Source organism: Manis javanica, chromosome 10 (genome assembly GCF_040802235.1).
Source record: "Manis javanica isolate MJ-LG chromosome 10, MJ_LKY, whole genome shotgun sequence".
Lineage (NCBI taxonomy): Eukaryota > Metazoa > Chordata > Mammalia > Pholidota > Manidae > Manis > Manis javanica.
Window position 1 is genome coordinate 33154687 of NC_133165.1, and position 20690 is coordinate 33175376.

The 20690-nt window shown below is 51.4% G+C and overlaps 2 protein-coding genes across 6 annotated transcripts; one reads left to right on the plus strand and one right to left on the minus strand.

Moving 5' to 3' along the window:
* Positions 1–36: 36 nt before the first annotated feature.
* On the minus strand, positions 37–9572 carry ACTL6B (actin like 6B). Of its 5 annotated transcripts, none has more exons than XR_005059557.2 (14): positions 9098–9567; positions 8595–8671; positions 8226–8391; positions 7829–7929; positions 3919–4016; positions 3141–3235; positions 2968–3074; positions 2185–2274; positions 1963–2024; positions 1738–1852; positions 1549–1629; positions 1366–1461; positions 1077–1180; positions 37–312 (listed from the first exon to the last, which is right to left on the minus strand). XR_005059557.2 is itself a non-coding variant. In XM_017679894.3 (14 exons), exons 1-14 carry the CDS (start codon positions 9120–9122, stop codon positions 232–234), a joined length of 1281 nt encoding a protein of 426 aa, XP_017535383.1. In that variant the 5' UTR covers positions 9123–9565; the 3' UTR covers positions 37–231. The 5 variants fall into 5 exon arrangements, 2 of the variants coding, with proteins under 2 accessions (XP_017535383.1, XP_036867775.1); XM_017679894.3 differs by having other exon boundaries at positions 1077–1163; positions 9098–9565; XR_001856199.3 differs by having other exon boundaries at positions 1077–1461; positions 9098–9572.
* A 5905-nt stretch (positions 9573–15477) lies between these two features.
* GNB2 (G protein subunit beta 2) lies at positions 15478–20626 on the plus strand. Its single transcript, XM_017679929.3, has 10 exons — positions 15478–15633; positions 17831–17976; positions 18185–18223; positions 18341–18447; positions 18776–18839; positions 18921–19083; positions 19177–19243; positions 19555–19756; positions 19849–20065; positions 20148–20626. Exons 2-10 carry the CDS (start codon positions 17920–17922, stop codon positions 20252–20254), a joined length of 1023 nt encoding a protein of 340 aa, XP_017535418.1. The 5' UTR covers positions 15478–15633; positions 17831–17919; the 3' UTR covers positions 20255–20626.
* Positions 20627–20690: the final 64 nt, after the last annotated feature.

The window sequence follows — 20690 nt, forward strand, 5'->3', positions numbered from 1 at the left end:
CCCCAGCCCCCCTCCCCACCCTCAAAAAGGCCAAACTTTATTTTTCTTAAAACGTTTTTACTTCTTTCAATCCGGAAACATCACAATCTAAGAGGAGGAGAGGGAGGAAAGGAGAAGGGGACGACGGAGATGGGGGCGTCGATCTGCGCGTGCGAAGGCCGGTCTGGGGCAACCCCCCTCGCCCTGCCTTTCGCGTCCCCTCCCCCACCACTGGGTGGGAAGGGGGCGCCCTCAGGGACACTTCCGCTCAACGCATTGCTTCCCGCCCTCCTCATATTCCTGCTTCGAGATCCACATCTGCTGGAAAGTGCCCTGGATGCGGGTGACGACATCGGTCATCAGGGCAGCCATGGAGACTGAAGGGACCCCCTACATTCCCTTCTTGCAGGCTCTGCCCTTCAGAAGTCCTCCTCCTGGCCTCCCTGCCTCTCAGGCCCATACCCTCCTGTCTCCTTCAAGTTCAGAGGTCGAACTCCCCTCCTCAATGTTGATTCATTCATTCAACAAGTATTTATTGTGCACCCGGCTCACAGACCCAGGCCAGCCAACCGTCACCCCAATACCCCCCCCACACCCATTCCTCCTCCACCAGGTACCCTATCACTCCATCAGGTCTTACAAACTTGTCAAGCCTCCCTCATTCCCAAGAAAACACCTCCACCCTCACCAGCCTGGCACCAGCTAACCTTTGGGTGGGTTGTCTTAACTCTGGCACTCCGCTTTACCCCACACCCCAGTTGAAACATGTCCCTTGATGGTTTCCTGCACCCAGAATCTCAGACTGTCCCTTTTCTCTGTTGGTTGCCCTGTCTCTGCCTGAAAGTGAATGCCTGTGCCTCATCCTGGCACACAAAGTCACCACAGTCTCATCCCAACCAGTCTCTCCAGCTTCCTGTCCTTCTGCCCACTGATTTGTGTCCTAATGGAGCATTCATCTGCTGGGCGCACTGCCTGTGCTTTCTCAGAGATAAATGTTCGTTGAATGAATGAATGAGGCAGGCAAGGCGGTAGGGCTATCTGGGTCTGGTCTGCCCATTTCCCCCAGTCAGTCCCAGGCCAGGCCCCTTCCCTCTCACCAGTGAGGCCAAGATGGAGCCCCCAATCCAGGGGCTGAACTTGCGCTCCATGGTGCTATTGCTAGCGATGAGCTTCAGTCGCATGCTCTGGGGGGAAAGAGGGGCTGGGGGAAGCAGACACCTGGGTTCTGGGAAGGGACAGGGCTGGTGGTAGGGAAGATTGGGAAGCCACTGGGGGAACTGGCCAGAACGCTGGGCACTGGGGAATGAGGAAGGACTTGGTCTTCTTCCTCCTAAGGGCTAAGTCTGGACTGGTGCCCAAGGCCCTGGCCAGGAGGTGGGCTCCTACCGGTGGGGTCTTCTGGGAAAGCTCTCGATTGAGTCTGTCAGTGAAACCTTGGAGCAGTGTGTTCCCTCCAGTGACAATGACACTGCCATACAGGCCCTAAGAGCAGAGAGGAGTGAGTCTGCAGGGAACAGCCCTGCCTGTCTTCCCACTATCCCTTTGCCCAGCCACAGGCTCTGGCCTCACCGGGCGAATGTCGATGTCGCACATGCCAATGCTGGTGGTCACCACGTGGCCCACACCTAACATGGTGTTCCCTGACAGGCCCTGCAGAGAAAGGTGACTTGGGCTTTGGACCCTCTGTCCCCTGTCTTGAGAATCCCATGATCCTTCCCAGCCTCCCTACACCCTGGCATACAGGGACTCCACCCCAACCTTGACATTGGAGGGATCAAACAGGCCCTCAGGGATGCGGAGTCGCTCAGCGCCGTAGTCGGTGTTGTAGCCATTGGGCATCTCATAGTGCACTGTGGGCATTTGCGCAGCCACCCTGCCCAGGAAGGAGCAAGACTTGGCCTGGAGGTGCTCATAAAGGACCAGAGGTCCCCCCTGAATTCTAGGCCTGCCCTCTTACCCACCCCAGCTGTGGGTCCCACTCACTGTTCATCGTAGGGAGAGTCTGAAACCTGTAGCACAGAGGCCTGGAAGTCCTGGATCACCTCCTGGGAACCCAGGGATGTGGTGAGGGCCCAGTCTCCCTCCTCAGCACCCCCAAACCCACCCTCCTGAAGGGCCTCTTTCCCCTTCCCTCTATTCATAGCAGAGGACTAGATGCTAGGTAGGGGAAAGGAGTGTTTCAGGGGACCCTCTCCAGGGCCTCACATTGCACATGTAGTTATGCCAGGACTTGGAAACCTGGGGTAGCTTCTCCTTCTTCTTCCAGTTTGGGGGAGCACCCTCCCGTACAGGCTCCTGTGGGGGCACAGCCTCTGATTACCCTTCCACACTCCATACATGCGTAGCCCACCCTGACCACACCTGCCCTTCTAGCACTCGCTGGCTCTGCAACTGACAGGCACTGGGTCACCCACAAAGGTGTTTCTCCCCCTTCCTGGTTAGAGGAGAGAGAGCGGGGAATGACCCGTCCCCCTGCACGCCAAGCGTGAGAGGCACAGCTGATGGGAGAAGTCCCGGGCAGAGAAAGCTGGGGGGGGGAAACAGTGCAGGCCAGAACCCTAAGGAAACAGCCTTATTCTTGAGCTATGTCCCATGTGGGGCTCCAGGATGGACCCTTGCAGGCAGGGTCTCATTGAAACTCATGGTCACCCTGTTTGTTGTTTTCCCACTTTGCAGGGAGGAAGCTATGGTTCAGGGAGCTTCATACTCAGGCTCTAGGTCACACAGCTCTTACATGGCCAGAGGGGACTTTGAACCTGGGTCTCTTGGACCCCAGCACCCATCACACTGACCCTCACACATCCTGCTACTAGCCGGCTACATGACTTCAGTCACATTCCTCAGCCTGTCCAGATCTCTGATGCCTTGATTGTAAATTGAGGAACTGGACCCAGGAACTCTGGGGATCCTGCTGCTCCCCACTCTGATATCTGATGGGCCAGTGAGTTGACGGTCATAGAGTGAGTGTCTAAGACTTCGGAGGCCCACCTTGGCTGCTATCATGTAAGGCGGGATGATGTCAATGGCCATTTCCTGGAAGAGCTCCCGGCACTGCATAGAGATGAAGTCCCCTGCCAGGGGTGACTTGACAATGCCTGGAAAGGGAGGGTGTGTCAGGACTTAGTCCACCAAGGCACTGCCGATCCTCGCCAAGGCCTCACCTTGCTGCAGGACATAGCCATCATGCACTGGAATGGCCGTGGTGTGGGTGGCCCCACTGTCCAGCACCAAACCTGTGGAGCGTCCATTTGCAAAGCTGGCGTGGGATTGGTAAGTCAAAGAGACAGCAACAAGTGAAGGGGGCTGAGATCCATGGCTGGGTGGTCATACTGCTCTCCCATGGTCCAGCCCGCTCCCAGTCTGCAAATCTCTCCTGGTTTATGACCCATTTGCTGCACAAAGGTTCCTGTGATCCCTGTCACTTCTTCCCTGTCTGAACTACAACTTCTTTCTCATTTCCTTCCTTCTGAGCTCTCAGCCTCCCATTAGTATTGGTTCTATGTCCCATGAGCCCCCTGAAGTTAGGGGCCATATCACCCCAGTGCCTAGCACAAGATTTAATGCAAGGCTGATCCTTAAAAATCATAAATGCTTATTGGCTGTTTGGGAAGGAAATGCCTCAGTATCATATGCCCTTCCCTCTTCTCTCCTGGCCCAGTCCCTGCTGTCTACTTAGCTTGACTCTCTCTCTCTCTCTGTCTCTCTGTCTCTCTCTCTCTGTCTCTCTCCTCAGTCTGTTCCAAGGAATGGGAAAAGGCCACTGACCACCCCATGATCGAAGGCACTTAGTCCACAGGGGCCCTCTACACTAATGGGGTTCAGGGTGGGGTCTCTGCCCATCTAGAACACTGATCACAGAATCAGGCCCAGTTCCAACTCAGCACACTGTTCACACCACCCTGGCCCTCCACCCAGCCAGAGCAGCTCAACACAGGATACGCAGTGAGCACAGCCGTCTTGCATAAGAAGAAGGCAGGAATGTTGTATTGCTCGAACATCAGCTCTGTCAACTTCTCCCGCTTGGCCCGTGTGTTCCACTGGGGAGAAAGTGCAGGACGGGAGGACTCAGGAAGGGAGAGGTACAAGCCCGCTTACACTCACATACACACATATAACTTGGACTGGGGACAGAGGTCAGGCCCCTTGACCCACACAGAACTTTAGAATGTGAGAACTACAAAGAATTTTAAAGATCAAAATTCAAACTCAGCTAAAGCAAATAAAATTCAGAGAGGGAGAGTGGCTTGCCCCAGATCACACAGAAAACTTTTGGAAAATTCAGTAAAACCAGTCTCTTGACTTCTAGCCCAGTGTCACGCTTCAGGCTCCTTCCAGACCCTAGTATATCCCTCTTCCCCATTCTAATAATCTCAGAGGCAAGAAAGTTGGGGAAGAGGATTTCTGGGTAAAAATGGTGTATTGAATATAAACATCTAATTTTATTCCTTTCTAAATTCCCAGCAAAACTAAAATAAAAGGACAATTTAAAAAGACATAAACCCACAAAAGCCAACAAGGCACCTGAAAAGATGTTCAATGTTGTCCAGTAGGGAAATGAAAATCAAAAGCACCATGAGATACCACTTAATACCCACTAGGTTGGTGATAATAATTAAAATACAAACAAAACTAAGTGTTGGAAAGTATGTGTAGAAATTGAAACCCCTGTATACTGCTGGTGGAAAGATAAGATGGTTCAGCTACTGTGGACAACAGTTGTCAGTTCCTCAAAAAGTAAAACAGAATTACCATATAATCCAGCAATTCCATTCCTAGTTATAAACCCAAAAGAACTGAAAACAGGTACTCAAACAAATAGTTGTACATAACTGTTCATAGCAGCACAATCCACAATAGCCCAGGTGGGAACAATCAAATATCCATGGATGGATGAATGGAAAAACAAATTGTGGTATATCCACACAATGGAATATTACTCAGCCATAATAAAGAAAACATTACTGGTGTATGTTACAATATGGATGAACTTTGAAAATATGCTAAGTGAAAGAATACAGACACAAAAAAGTCACATATTGTGTGACTACATTTATAAGAAAGATCCAAAATAGATATATCTATGGAGACAGAAAGACTGATGGTTGCCAAGGGCTGGAGGTAGGGGGAATAGAGAAAAACTGGTTAATGAAAATGGATTTTCTTTTGGGGTGATTAACATGTTTTGGAACTAGACAGAGGTGATGATTACAAAAGACCGTGAATGTATTAAATGCCACTGAACTTTAAACATTAAAAAGGTTAATATTATGTTATGTAAGTTTCACTGCAAAAAGAGAGGGAGAGAGAAAGAAATAAACCCTCAAAGGTTGGGAGTAATAAGAAATGAGGAAACAACAACATACTTTTAAAAGTTGGAAATTAGATAGGTGAGTGATATTTTACTTAATAGATTAAAAAATGCTGACTCCTAAGCCATTAGTGGAAAAAAACAGTAACAACCTGTGTTAAGTACAGAATTCTCAAAGGGCTCAGGAATTGGTAGTATCAGGTACTCTGGATGTGGAAGGGAAAGAAAAGCTAAAATAAAAGATTGTTTAGAGCTATTTAAGTAACAAATCCTAAACTCTCTCCCCAATTCCATGCCACTGGGCTATTGCCCACCCCAGCCTCAGCAGAAAACTGAAAGTTTATTTTCTAGACAGAGTAAAATGGGAGGTCTCTGAACTGGTGGTACATGACACAGTTGTGAGTGAGGACAATATACTTAAAATATGGAGATTAAGTGATGCCATGCATATTGAATTCTGAGAACATCAGCCCTATTTCCTCACTTGGCTCCCAGAAAGAGAGTGGCCAGGCCAGTCTTTAGGATGGAAGTCTTCCTTGTGGGTTACATCAAAGACCTAAAGATGCCAATTATCAGAAGTTGTTTAACAAACATACCAGTCAGATCATCCTATAGCAAAGACTACAGGCAACAAGTCCCCTGCCCCACACTGCTTCCTTAGTCACACACCCCCAACCGACAAACATAGCAGACAACCAAAGATTTTCAGAAATCTGAGAAAAGCCTCTAAACTTAGATGGAGACCCCCAAAAAAGGACAAAAAAAAAGAAACTTGGGAGAACAGAGAATATACAGGGAGATGAAAACTTACCAAAAACAAAACTAATAACATCCTTAGTGAAGTAACAGATGATACTGCACCCATGAAACAAGAATAGGATGCTCTCAAAAGTAACATTAAAAAAAAAGAGCTCTGGAAGTTAAAAATGCAGGAGCAGAAGTGAAAAATTCAATAGAAGTGTTGAAAATTAAACTTAAGGGAATATCTTGGAAATTAGAGGGAAAGATGAAGAGATGGAAACCATAAGAGTAAAGATAAGAAAACTAAAAGACTAATTCAGGAGGTGCAAAATTCAAATAATAGGATTTTCCAAAAGAGACAGAAAATTGAGAGAAATAAATAATCAAATAAGTAATTAAAATTACTGAATTGAAAAATTATTGAATTAATTTTTCACTTAGTTGAAAGGCATAGATTTCCAGACTGAAGGGACATACTAATGTCTAAAGCAATGGTTGAAAATACACCAATGTAATATTGTGAAATTAAAGTCTGAACACTGAGGATAAAGTGAAATTCTATAAACTTTCACAAAGAAAAACAATCCATCAAAGGATCAGGAATTATATGGTTTCAGTCTTCTTGATGGCAACAGTAGATACTGGAAGACAGTGAAGAAGTGCCTTCAAGATTCTAAAGAAAAAATAATTTCCAACCTGGAACATTTTACCTAGCTAAGCTATCAGTCCAAGATCAGACATGCAAGGTCTCAAAATCTTTACTTCCCATGACATTTCTAAGGCATTTACTGGAGGATGTGCTCCATGAAAACAAGGGAGTAAATCACAAAGTCATGAGACTCAATAAACAGGACTTATAATATGGGAGAGAGGCAAAGGGATTCGCTAAGATGAAAGATGTCAGGATGATAGCTATGTCCTCTGTGTAGAAGATAACCAGTCCAAAGCAGAGAAAATAAGATGAAACTGATAGAATGCTTAAAGGAATTGATGTCTTAAGAAAAAATATAAATAACTGATGAATAATTTTGAGTCACATTATTAAGTAAATAGAAAACTAAGAAAAATTAAAAGCAAAATAATGTTCAGTTCTAGAGAAAACAAAAGGCTGAATAGGAAAAAAGAAGTGATCATAGTTTATTGCTGGCTCAGGCCTGATTAGCATATATAATAATAAGAGTGTAAATACTGAAAACTGATCTTAAACAAAAACACTAAAATGCAACTGTACTTAAAGGTGGGGAATGAGGAATGTGTGTGGTGTGTGCTGGGTGAGGAAAGAGAGCTAAATGTTTATTTTCCATAGTGGGAGATCCATAGATAATGCCTAAAACTAAAAAAAAAATCTACAAGCAACAATTTAAGTGTGACATTTAGAGATATGGAGGAAATGACCAAAAAATTAGCTAAAGGAGAAAAGCAGTTGCTGCTGGAAAAGGAGAAATGAAGGACAATATGAATGGCAGTTTTTCTTACCATACTTTATAAAGCAAATTGTTTACATGCATTTATATTACTGACAAAAATTTTAAGTTAAAAGGTCAGAAAAGGACTTTGGGGGGAAAAGGGGCAGTAGATAAGGTTGAATGGGGGAAGGGTGAATGGCTAGAGCAAGAGGAGAGAGAGAGGGATGGAGACTAAAGCAGGGATGAAGCAAAGTGGTTGAAGATGGTGGAGTTGGAAGGGAAGTCTGAAAAGTGAGGTGGAGTAATTGGTGGCAGTGACTTAAGGGAAGAGGTTAATGGTCAAAAGGAGACGCTGCTCCCCAGGGCTGGATTAGGGGCTGGATGAGGCACTTACCGGGGCCTCAGACATGAGCACTGGGTGCAGGTTTGGTTCGGACTTGACGTGTTTGCTGTAGGTGTGATCCAGGATGGCGCGGAAGCACTCCCAGTCCTCGACTGGGGCCAGACCAGCGTGTAGACATGAGGGTGAGCAGGCAGGGGACCGGGGGCAGGAAGGAAAGGAAGGAGGGAGGCCAAGTCCAGGGGAGAAGAAGTGAGGTCAGCTTCAGCAGAAATCCCCCCTTCCCAGGACCCTCTGGGCTGGGAACCAGGCAGCTGCGGGAAGCAGTGAGGGGATTCCTGGGACTTGGGTAGCTGGAAGGAAGACTCCGTGGATGTGGAGTGATGTGTCTCGGGTTGTGGGGTGTGGGCTCCAGGTCTGTTTCAGGAGACGGTGGGTGGGGGCTCCTTACTCATGCCATTCTTGAGGGGCGACATGACCTCCGCTCCATCCCGAGGCACGTGCAGGGCGTTGGTATCGATGTGAAAGATCTTCCCTTTCTTCTCTTTCTCCCCCTCCAGCTCCAGCCCGCCCCCCTCCTCCGCGGCCAGCAGCCCCACAGTGGTGGGGAAGTCAGCCTGGAGTGGGGGATGGGCAGAGAGAGGGATCAAACTCTCGTTCCTGTCCCGGAACACGGCAGAACCCTCAGCCCGCCTCTGGGTTACTCCCACATTCCCGCTCAGCAGAGCTTCTCTCTGGGTTATGAGAGCCCTGAGTCACTGGGAAGTCTGAAGAGGAGTCCGGAGCCCTTAGGATTTGGGGAGGGGGTTGGAAGGCTCACCTTGGGACAGTCCTCCCCAGCGTACCCAGCGCGGACTGAGAAGGAGCCAATGTCAAAGACCAGCGCCCCCACCTCATCTGTGCGGGGAGACAGGCGTGTGAGAGTATCTCTACCCTGGATAGCTCCGAGAGGAGGTCAGGGCAGAGCCACAGTCTCGCCACCTTCAAAGCCGGCCGGGGCAGGTGGGAGCTCGGCCTGGAGTCCGGGGTCCTGGGAGTGGGGGTGAAGCCTCCAAAGTCCCTCCTTGCCCAGTGGCCTTGCTCAGGCCATTCTCCTTGCCGGGAAACAAGGGGCCGGGGGCCGGACGGAAGTGAGTTGAATGGTGGAAAGGTTGATCCCGGTGCGCGCGAAGGTAGGAGTGGCGCAGGACCCAAACCCGGGGCTGGACCTGCTCTAGAGCCGAGGTGACAGGCCGCAGGGTGCTCAGAGCTTGGGTCGTGAGGGTTGGGGGCGCAGGGCTGGTGGCGAAACCTGCCAGATTGCGAAGCCCGAAGCTCGCTCACCTCCGCCGTAGACGCCGCCGCTCATAGTGCCCTGTCAGCGCTGCTCACAGCCGGAGGGCGGCGGCGGGATCAGCACTGAGGCGGCCGGACAGCTCCCGGGATCCCGGGAGGGGCGGGGCGCGCGGCGGCCAATCCGCAGGCTGGCTCCCCCGCCCCCAACGGCACCGCCGATTGGCTGCGAGGCGAGACAATAACCCGGCCGACGGCCGCAGAGTTAAAGGTGCAGACACCTCACGATTAGGCCACCGGGAGGGGATTGTGGAAAGGATAGCAAGCACCTCTAGACTGGACGTAGGGGATAGGCAGTAGCCAGCGGTGGTGCGAAAGAGATGGAGATCTTGTCTATCCGGAGATCAGGGCTCCACGGGGTGACTAATAAGGCCCCTATTACCTTACATTTTTAAAGTGGATCGAGGAAGCGGCGCCATAGTCCTGGACAGTCGTCCATTCTAGGCTCCTGAGCAAGGTTCTGCCATGAATGAAATCACCAGGAAAGGGAGGGAAGGGAAGACGGAAAGAGATAGGTATGGAAAGGGGTCTGTCTCCATCTTCTCTGTGTTTCTTTCCATCCTTGTCTTTTTGATGGCCCCTTTTTTCCTCACCCTTCCCCTAGCGCCTGGGTCTTATACATACACACGTGCACACACAATCATAAATGGGTGCTCAGCTAACCCAACTTTAGCTTCCCTTCCCTATCCCTTTCTCTTCATCTGTTCTGGCATTTTTCAAGCAAGTAGGTTTTCCACTAGCCGGCTCCTCCTTTCTCCTGGGCCCCTGACCTGACACCAGCTGCACAGCGGTTTTGATAGTGAAGGCAACTGAGCCGCAGCTCTGACAGCTTGGCTTAGCTGAGACTCCTGTGTGAGCACGTGTATGTGTTGGTAATGTGTGAAAGTACGTATGTATGTGTGTGAGTGCAAATGTTGTGTGTGTACATATGTGTGTTGGGGGCACTCCCACCTACTTGCTTAAGGGTGGGAGGAGCATTAAGACCAGAGATGGCAGAGGAAGAGGGTACTTCTTTGTGGTGTCCACATTCCCCTAAAGGTTCTCTGCTTACCAGATGCCACTCTGGAAGATGTGCCCCTCCAGCCAAAGGACAGATAGTTTAAACTGGCTCATCAGTTACACACTGGCAACAATGGCATTTCACATGCCCGGGGGTGGTTCTGAGTCCAGGCCTGGCTCCCCAGACTGGAGGAGTCCATTTCAGTGGGAAGGGTAGAGCTGTAGGAGACAGAGCTGACTCAGGAGCTGGAAACTTAAATATTCTTGCATGACCCTAGTTTGGTAACTGTCCTCTATAAATAGGCCTTGATGAATTGGATGAGCTGGCACCTGTATTTCTGCCATCATTCAAAATGCTTAGGTGAAGATTAAGGGGACACTGGAGGGGAAAGTGACTATTCATAGCCTGCACCTCCCCTTTTGTTGATATTTAATGATGTTGTTACATTTCCTTTGTAAGTTCCCCTGTCAATTCCCACTACCTCTCCCCAAACCCAGTTAGGATATCATATTCAGAGACTGCCCCAAGTCAAGAAGAGCCTTCCTGATCATGGATCCAACCCCTGGATTTTTACAGGGGTTTACCCAGTTAGAGGTAGGCTCTGTTTTGAGTCTCACAGCCCACTAGGGCAGAACCAGTACTAGAACTCACACCTCTTATCAGCCAGTTGAGCAATGACCTTTTTCATAATTTCTGTGTCCTCCCCCTTCAAGCTTCCCATCCCCATCTGTAGTGATAAGGACTAGTGATGAGGACTCAATCTGGTGCCAGAATCAAGTGCCTGGCTAAGGGCAAGGCACATAGGACTATTCAGTAAACATTGGGTCTTAAGAATTTTCCTGTCAGGTTGGTGGAAAAGCTACAGTCAGCTAATTAAAGGACTGGACTTGCTTTATTTGCTGGCCAACTGTGGCCAGTTTTCATTTGCCATAGAATCTGACATTAAATTCTATTGGAAGTGGTTAAGGTAAAGGTTATTATTGCAGTTCATTTATCCATTCATTGATTCAACAAACATCTTTTATACTTAAAGTGTGTCAGACATTGTGTGAGGCAGGAATACTGAGATGTATGAGGGATATCCCTGCTCTCAAATAGTTTTGGTGCAGTGGGGAGCTCAGACATGCACAAAAGTAGGGTGATATGGAGGTCCAGAAGAGGGAGGAGCTACCTGTCTGAGAATCCAGAAAGGCTTCTGGAAGTAGAGTTTGAGCTGAATTATGATGAATAGGGCTTCACTGGCAAACAAGGTGGGAAAGTCTTCCACACAGAGAATAGCACGTGCAAAGTTCTAGAGACATGAATATTTCTGGCACATGTGGAAATAGTTGGGAGCTCAGTCTAGAAGGAAGGTTACATATAAGCTGGTGGTGGAGATCAGTGTCAGGGGAGGTAGGCCTGGAAAAGTAGTCAAAGACCAACTCATTCATGCCTGAACTCTTTATTTAGCAAACACAAAGTATCTACTATGTGTTGGAACTGTTATAAATACTTTACAAATATTAATTAAGTCCTCATAATGACCTGATTTTTATTCCCTTTTTGTAAGGCAAGCAGAGGCATGGAAATGTTAAGTGACTTGCTCAAGGTTACTCAGCTGGAAGGTGACACAGCTGAGATTTGAATTGTGGCATGTAAAAAGTATTGATCCCGGGAAGCCAAAGCATTTGGTTTATCTGGCAGGTTGTGGGGTCTGAGTGTCCTGGCCTTTGATGTCAATACCAAGTGATCAGGTTTGGCCAACCTGAATGTGGGCCTGGAATATGAGAACCTCCAAATGACTTTACTGAGTTAATTGTTTAATCATCCATCTTCCAGGATAGACATTAAAAGCTATGAAGAGTCACATCAAGTTATATGAGGCAGTTTATTTTCAGGGTCTACAAGGTACCTAGAGAACATCTATGAAATGAACAGAAGCAGGCAAGAACGAAGGTAACAGCAGCTGGCATAGAGTAGAAGGGATGGATTTATGCAATATACAGGGGTAGCATTGACAAGATGCACCCTGCAAGGACACAGAATGCTAGCCTTACATCAACAGCCATCTCCCTTCTTTCTTTATTAATAATGTTTCAGCTGAGTATAAGGCTAGTAAGTACATTTCCCAGCATTCTTTGCATCTGGCCAACCTCTGAGCAGAAGTTGCAATGTCATTAAACAGGAAAGAACTTGTGCTTCCCACTGCACCCCCCTTCCCAATGGATGAAATTTAGGTATGATGGTGGAAGCTACCTCGGCCACAGTGGATACAGAGATGGAAGGTATGTGTTGAGGATGGCAGAGATCTCCCACCGTCCTTAAGGACCTATTTTGGGGTTGTCACATAAGCCACTGAATTTCTGGGACTCTTTGTTATAGCAGCCTGGAGTATACCTTAACTAGTTGGCCATTCTTTGAATATGGGTAACAGGGAGTGAGAAACTCCCAGGTGGCTGGTGATCTTGTTAACTGGGCCAAGAGACTCAGAGAAAGCATAGGGCTAGATGGGGTGGGGTGGAAGAGGATTAATTTAGTTTTGAATATGTAGAGTATGAGATGTCTGTGAGCAGTGGTGTATGATAAATCTTTTAACAACCAGCTTTTTGGGAAAGGGGAGCCCTGATCTGAAGCATTTGCCAACCTTCATGGTGTAAATACTCCCATCATAACCTTTACAAGTCACTACTGTCAGCATGACTTCACTGAATGAGGCATTGGGAGAGAGGTATACAGTGGGCTCCTGTAAGCTGGTCTGAGCCGGCACAAGTTGACTCCAGCACGCCACTGTCTGTGAGCATCCAGATGGAGATATTCAGTCTGCAGTTGGACATATACCAAGTCTGCACATGGGAAAAGACACCTGACCTGGAGATAGAGATTTGAGAGCTTTGAGCAACTGAGGGTGAAGACACAATAATGGATGAAGTCACCAGTGAATAACATGGAGAGTGAGAAGAGAAGGGTTAAGTGGGATCCTGGGAAAAGCAATATTTACCGTGTGCCCTGAGAATGAAGAGAAGGCCATAGGGAAGCCTGAGAAAAAACAGTCTGATGAGGAGGAAGTGTCTGACGACTCATCAGAGCCAAGTTCTCCATGTATGCTCAGGGCTTCTTACCTTCTCAGAGAAACTGGCCATCCATCACTCATCCCCTACCTGTCTGTATCCTTCACCTCTCTCCCCACTGTCCTCATTATCATTTAAACAAGCTCCAGTAGCTCCCATCAAAACCCAGTTATCTTGACTCCACATTCTTCTCCCATTGCTGCCCCACCTTTCCACATCCTCTCCAAGCCAAGATTCCCAAAGGCTTGGCTACTCTGGTTGTCTGCACTGCTTCATTTCTCACTCACTCTCAGCCCACTGCAAGCACAGCTTCCCTTGCAAACCACCCAGGACAGAGTCACCAGCAGCCTCCACATTACTCCATCCTATCCACACTTGCCAGTCCAAACTTGCTTCTCTCTGCAGCATTCGACACAACTTACCATTCCATTTGGAACACTCTTTCCTTTTGGGTTCCAGAACTCCACATTCTCCTGATTTTGTTCTTAGCTCTCTGACTTCTCCTTTGGCAGCTTGCTCTCCTCTGCCTGACCTCTAATGTTGGAGTTCCTCAGGCCTTGGGCCATCTTGTCTTTTCCCTGAACCTCTTTATGACTTCATCTGCTCTAAACTGCCACTCATTCTCAAGGCTCTATTCCAACCCAGACTCTTCTGCTGAGCCCCAAACCTGCTTCAAGAGCCATCTGCTGAATATTCTTCCTTGCATCTCTCCTAGTGCATCAAACCTAACATGTCCCAACTTAAAACTCTTTGATCTTCCTCCCAAATACCTCCCCTCCCAAATCTACTTGCTCTCCCCCTTCTACTTTCAGAAAATGGCACTTCCAAGTGACCAGCACTAATTGTTATTTCAATGATAACAGTCTCTAGACTGTAACCTCCCTGTAGGCAGAAGACGGTGCACATGTTCATGACTGTATCCTCAGTGCCTAGGACAGTGCCTAATATTCATCATTGGGACTCCATAAATATTTGCTGAATGAGTTAAAACAAGGAAGCATTCTTAGCACAGAAACCAAAGTGAGAGGAAGCAGGGTCAGATGCCCTTTAGAGATTAGCAAAGTTGGTTTCTAGTTTTAGGCTGCTAGTTTTCTAAGTGACTTTAGGGAAGTCACTTTTTCCATCTGTAAATTGAGAGGAAATTGGGAGTAAATTTTCTATAAGGTCCTGTCCCAATTCTAACATGTAATTGACTGCCAATATACTGTTTTTAATCGGTAAGTGCACACAAATGGAATTTGTGCATAACTAAGAATGTGACTTTATTTTCTTAAAACAATTGAGCTGCTTTGAAAACTCTTTGTAATGCCCCTAACAGAGGCTACAAGGAAAGTGTTACATACTTTACTTGTAAATTGCATGGAGGTTATTCATTGACGTGAATGTTCCAAGGCATTTTCACAATATGTGGAGACCTCAGAACAATACAAGGTGATTTGCAGGGCAGGTTGCAGTCAACACTCGTTAATTTTACAGGTGTGGAAACTGAGGCCTATACTTACATTCTCATCCCTTTGCAGGGATGGTCCACAAGAGGGTTCATCAAGAGGCTAGCATTGATATTGCACAGTAAAGTCGCTAGCACTGCCTTGATTCATATCTTAATTCTGCAGCTCTAGGCATCTGTTTCCACTACTATAAAATGCTATTACTTAATATAAGTTTAGGGGACAATGGAATTACTTACCTTCATAGTATTGACGTAAGGATTAAATAAGTAATGAACTCAAAAAAATATGAGTTATTACAGTTTCACTCGGCCCCATAGAGTTCTACAAACCCCACTGGGCAACGCTGGGAAACTGCCTGGGCAAGACTCTTCTCTCGGCATTCCCAGGTTCCCAAGGGCCAGCACCGGCTCCCTCAGATTCCTGTTCTGGGACTTCCGGAACCGCCGCTCTTTCCCTCTGTCCCTTGAGGCCCCTGGCCCTGTCCTGAGCCGGTTGGGCTCTCCAGCTCAGTCCCTTGTGGAGGGGCGTGGCCTCACCAGGGCCAGGGGCGTGGCCAGAGAACTGGGGCGTCGAGGCCCCCTTCCCAGTCTGGAACCGCCCAATCCGGGAGGCTAGGTCACATGACCGCTGAGGGGTTTCTCCCTCCCCTGTGCCGGGACCATCTTGCCAGCCCAAGGGGGGATGTCTTCATACTTTTCGGGAAGTAAAGTATTTATTTTGGCCCACTTTGCGTCTAAATAGCGTGGAGTAATAACCTTGCTGTGACGGAGTCAATCTGTACCTCTTAAGTGGTGTTTTCCCTTCCTGCCTCCCCCCACTAAACAGTTGGTCTCGCCCAGCCGGGCCCTGGGCGCGGCGGCAACGGCCGCGTCACTGGCGGGCGGGATCCCTCCGCTCTGGGGAGAGCAGCGCCGGCCGGTTGAGTTGAGGTGACTGAGAAAATCCATCCGCGTCGCCGCCTCCGCCGCGGAGGAAGACAGGACCTCCCGCGCTCCTTTAGCGACCCTTCGCAGAGTCCTATCGCCACAGGTACTTCCGCTGACAAGAAAAGTCCTCATCTCCCCCAGACCCAAAATCCCATTGGGGAACCTCTCTTCTGTCTCCCCGGTTTGGCTCTTCGGGAACGGACGTAGCTCCTTAGACCTCCCCTCTCTCTGGCCCCGTCGCTCGCAAACCCGGAAGGGGAACTGGGGGACCCTCGCCTCAAATAATGCACTCCGTCCCTGCACCATCAGGAGCATTTTGCGTGACTCCACACCCCATCCCAGCCCCGCTTACCTATTGCTCCTGGAGAAGTTGGGGGACCGAATTCGGGGCTTCCTCTAAAGCCCCGTCCCGCCCCCTTTCTCCACCACCACCACCACCACCCTCCCTCCTGCCCCGGGGTAGCACCCCTGTGTCCCTCCGTTACGCACCTCTGCCTGCATTCGCCTTGCAAAACCCCAGAATCCTCGGAGGCAGGCAAGGCCGCGAGGCCACCTTTGCCTTCGCCTCCATTTGGGTTCTGCCGGTGTTTTCTGGCCACATGACCCTAGACCGGAGACATCGGTACCCTATTACCTCTTCTAGTCCTAACCCCAAGCCTGGTTCCCGGGCGCCGCCACCCCTAGCCTAGATTTAGTTTGGATAAAAATGGAGGTCGTGGGGGCCGGAGGGCCAGGCCCACTGCGTTTCGCAGCGCGGCACTGGCCGGCGCCTTCCAGCTGCCAGATCCGGGACCCTCCCTAGTTCCTTCCCTGTCGCCCCGCCAGACCTGCGGGGGCAGTGGCACCCCCATTTCTCCTTGGGGCGCAGACTACTCTGTGGCCAGAATCCGGGGCCGCGGAGGGACCCTGGAAGGTGATGGGCAGTGAAGGCTAAGAACGGCGCCCCCGCCCCCAGCGGCTTCCTCCTGGCTTGCTTCCTTCTGTTTTTAGCTTCTTGCGTTGCCGCCAGGCTTGGGTGCTGGCAGCTAGAAGGAAGGGGCTTTCTCCGGACATGGGGAGGTGGAACCGGGGGGAAGGGTGTTCTGCCACCTCCTCTTATTTGGAGGGCATCCCCTGGCACTGGCGTATTAAGCTGAATTGACAGAGGGGAAATGTTCGTGGGGAAGTGGGAGCTGGGTGGGGGATGTCTGCGTCGGCAGAGCACAGTGTGCATGACCAGATCACACAGGTGTTCAAAAGGTGGGGCAGGACTCCGGGTCCTGGAGCGGAGCCAGCCAGGCCCCTGGGGCCCCCGCGCGGTGTCCGCGGACTGGGCTCCTGGGGTGCCGAGGGCGCAGCGGCGGGCCCCTTGAGACCGGCTGCTCGCCTGCCCGCCCGCTTCCTCGGAGCCCTAATTACTCGAGAGCAGCTCCCGCGGGCTTTCTGCGGGCGCGCCGGGACGGGCGGCCTCGGTGCGGGAGGGAGCTGCGCTTGGAGCTGCCTTCCCTGCTACCCTCGCCTCCACCCGCCGCGGGCGGCTAATGGGGCGCAGCCGGCCCAGGGATTATCCGGGGTGAGCCGTCCCGAACCTATTAGTGCCAATCGGCTTTTCCCAAATCCTGTAAACAGCCACCCTGGCCGGTTCTGGGTCGGGCTGGAGGCTGGATCGGGTGGGGGTGAGGGGCCAGGGGTGGGGTCACCCACCCTACAGGTCTCTGCCGCGGATGCGGTTGCTTTGGCAACAGGGCTAGGGTGGGGGCATTTCACCAATGAGGTGCTCTCAGTCCGGGTGACGGTTGCCTAGGCAACCCCACGAACAGCCCAGCTTCTTCCTCTAGTTTCTCCTCCTCCCCAGTCGAAGCTGGGGGTGTGTGTGGAAGGGTGTACTGTTTGTGTGGGTGAATTTAAAGAGGCACCGCCCCTTTTAAAATTAGGTGCTAGGAGGGCGGTGTCTGTGCCGGCCGGGCGGACGCCAGGTCTGTTTTCTCAGGGACTCTCCCCGCCGCTGCCGACACCCCCAGCACCCCCTAGTTCCTGCCGCGGGTGTCCCGGCCGGGCGGCTGTCCGAGGGAGGGGTTTCCCCTACGCTTCCTCTCACACTTCCCCCTCCGTTTCCGGGGGGCGGGAGGACGACTGGGGAAGTCAGCTATTCCTGGGCACCACCTCTCCCGTGCCAGAGACCCCGGCTCTGCCTCGGCGACAGCGGCCGCCCCCTTCCTCCTTCGCCCTGCGCTTACCCCTTCCGGGCCGCGCTTCAACCCCGCCTTACCCCCCTTCTTTCCCTGGCGGCCTTGGGCCTGACGTCAGCCTGCATCCCCCAGGCCTCGGGCCAGAGGCGAGGAGCTGCCTCCCCCAGCCCCCGTCCCGCGGCCCCCAGCCGCCCCCAACCCCGCCCCACGAGCCCGGCGCCATGAGTGAGCTGGAGCAACTGAGACAGGAGGCTGAGCAGCTCCGGAACCAGATCCGGGTGAGGGCCTGGCGGCTGGGCTAGGGAGGCCCAGCGGGCAGGGCCAAGTGGCTTGCATGTACTGGCCTGGGAGGATTTCTTTTGCACTTGTGGGTACCCTAATCTAACTGTTTCACCCTCTCCATTCCTCTATCTCCTGTTTTCTTTCCCTTTGGCCCCCTCCCCATCTCTCCTGCCTCTCTTTGACTGGCTCTGCCATCCTTTATAGGATGCCCGGAAAGCATGTGGGGATTCAACACTGACCCAGGTGAGATGAATCCAGGGTTGGACATGGGGTTTAGGGAAGGAGCAAGGGTTTGAGGCATACTGCTGGGTGGGCCTTGCTGCCTGAACTTCCCTGAGCCCGTTCTGCCTCCACCTCCAGATCACAGCTGGGCTGGACCCAGTGGGGAGAATCCAGATGAGGACACGGAGGACCCTCAGAGGGCACCTGGCAAAAATCTATGCCATGCACTGGGGGACAGACTCAAGGTGTGTGTGTGTGCATTTGAGGTTGTGTGCTGAGCTTTTGTGTTGGCTGGGGCTGACTTTATAGCAGGTGGGGATGGGGAACATCAGCCTTGCAGATCTGGTGGGAGAAACAGGATGCCAGTGGTGCTGAGTGTGTTTGGAAGACCATGATTCCCAGACATGCCCAGGAGATGGGAAACAAGACGGACCACAGTTAGGAACCTCTGGGCTTCTGTCGGGAGTTGTATCCAAAGGGCCTCCCAGCCCATAGGAACGAGGGAAGGGTGTTTTGCCTCCAGAGGGGGCTTCGTGCCCTGACCCCTTTGCCTCTCTCCGCCGTTCTCAACAGGCTGCTGGTCAGCGCATCCCAGGATGGAAAGCTCATCATTTGGGACAGCTATACCACCAACAAGGTAGAGGTTGTGCCTGCGACTGGATGGAATGGAGCTGCAGGCCCCAGCCAGCTCTGACCTGAGCACTGCCCTCCTCTCCAGGTCCATGCCATCCCACTGCGCTCCTCCTGGGTCATGACCTGTGCCTACGCGCCTTCAGGGAACTTTGTGGCCTGTGGGGGATTGGACAACATCTGCTCAATCTACAGCCTCAAGACCCGTGAAGGCAATGTCAGGGTCAGCCGGGAGCTGCCCGGCCACACTGGTGAGAGGGGCCTGGTGGGGCATAGTGCTGTTGTCGGGGGAGGGGCTGTGCTGCCCTCCCTTAGAGACCCAGCTGACCAGCCCCTTTCCCCAGGGTACCTGTCATGCTGCCGCTTCCTGGATGACAACCAAATCATTACCAGCTCTGGGGATACCACCTGGTGAGGCCCTGCCACAACTAGGCAGTTGGGGCTCACCTACACTTCTGCCTGGGGGCTGGTGTCTCAGTGTTTAGTACATTGTACAACACCCTGAGCAAGCGAGGGCAGAACCTTCCTTCTGAGCATCTAGCCTCCCTCTCCTGGTGTGGGGGCGGAGGGCAGGTACAGGGACAGACTCCTGTGACGGAGTGGCTTCCAGCACCCCTTTCTTGGAGGCTCTATCAAGGCCGACCTCGCACAATAGAGGGACAGGGAAGCAGGGAGTATGTCCTACACCTCTGATCCCTGCCTTCTTCCTGTTACGTCTCCAGTGCCCTCTGGGATATTGAGACAGGCCAGCAGACAGTGGGTTTTGCTGGACACAGTGGGGATGTGATGTCCCTGTCACTGGCCCCCGATGGCCGCACCTTTGTGTCAGGTGCCTGTGATGCCTCCATCAAGCTGTGGGATGTGCGGGATTCGATGTGCCGACAGACCTTCATTGGCCACGAGTCCGACATCAATGCAGTAGCTGTAAGTTCTAGGGCAAGTTGGGCTGGCCCATTTCTGCCAGGCTTCTGGCCCTGCTCTGTGCCCTCATCATGCTCTGATCCTGCACCCCACAGTTCTTCCCCAATGGCTACGCCTTCACCACGGGCTCCGACGATGCCACATGCCGCCTCTTCGACCTGCGGGCTGATCAGGAGCTGCTCATGTACTCCCATGACAATATCATTTGTGGCATTACCTCGGTTGCCTTCTCCCGCAGTGGCCGGCTGCTGCTTGCAGGCTATGATGACTTCAACTGCAACATCTGGGATGCCATGAAAGGCGACCGTGCAGGTGAGCTTGGCGCTGAGGTGGACAGTTGCAGGCAGGGATGCAGAACCCAGATGGGTGATACTGTTGTCCCCTTGCCTCATAGGTGTCCTTGCTGGCCACGACAACCGTGTGAGCTGCCTCGGGGTCACTGATGATGGCATGGCTGTGGCCACAGGCTCCTGGGACTCCTTCCTCAAGATATGGAACTAACAGGCCCAACCCCACTGGGCCCAGACCAGGAAGGGCCCTGCCCATGCCCACACTACAGGCCAGGAGCTTTGGAGCTGGGTACATACACCAAGCCTCCCTCTCTGGGTCACTGGGCCTTGGGTCCCTGCTCCCCTACCCAGGTTTGGTTCCTCCCGGGGCCCCCACTGTGGAGTTAAAGATGGGGATAGAATGGGGGAAAGAGGAGGCACAGAATACCCTCACCCTTCTGCTGTCCTGGGGTTGGGGCCTCATTCCTCTGGAGAGCCAGAGGCAGGAGGTGGAAACTCCAGGGGCTGGCTTTTTTAAAACTGGTTTTATTTTAATTTTTATTATATTTTCAGTTTTTCCATAAAGGAACCAATTCCAACTCTGTACCTGGTCTCCACCCTTGCTTGTCTTCCTTATTCCAGATGTGCCCGCAGGGGCAGACCCACAG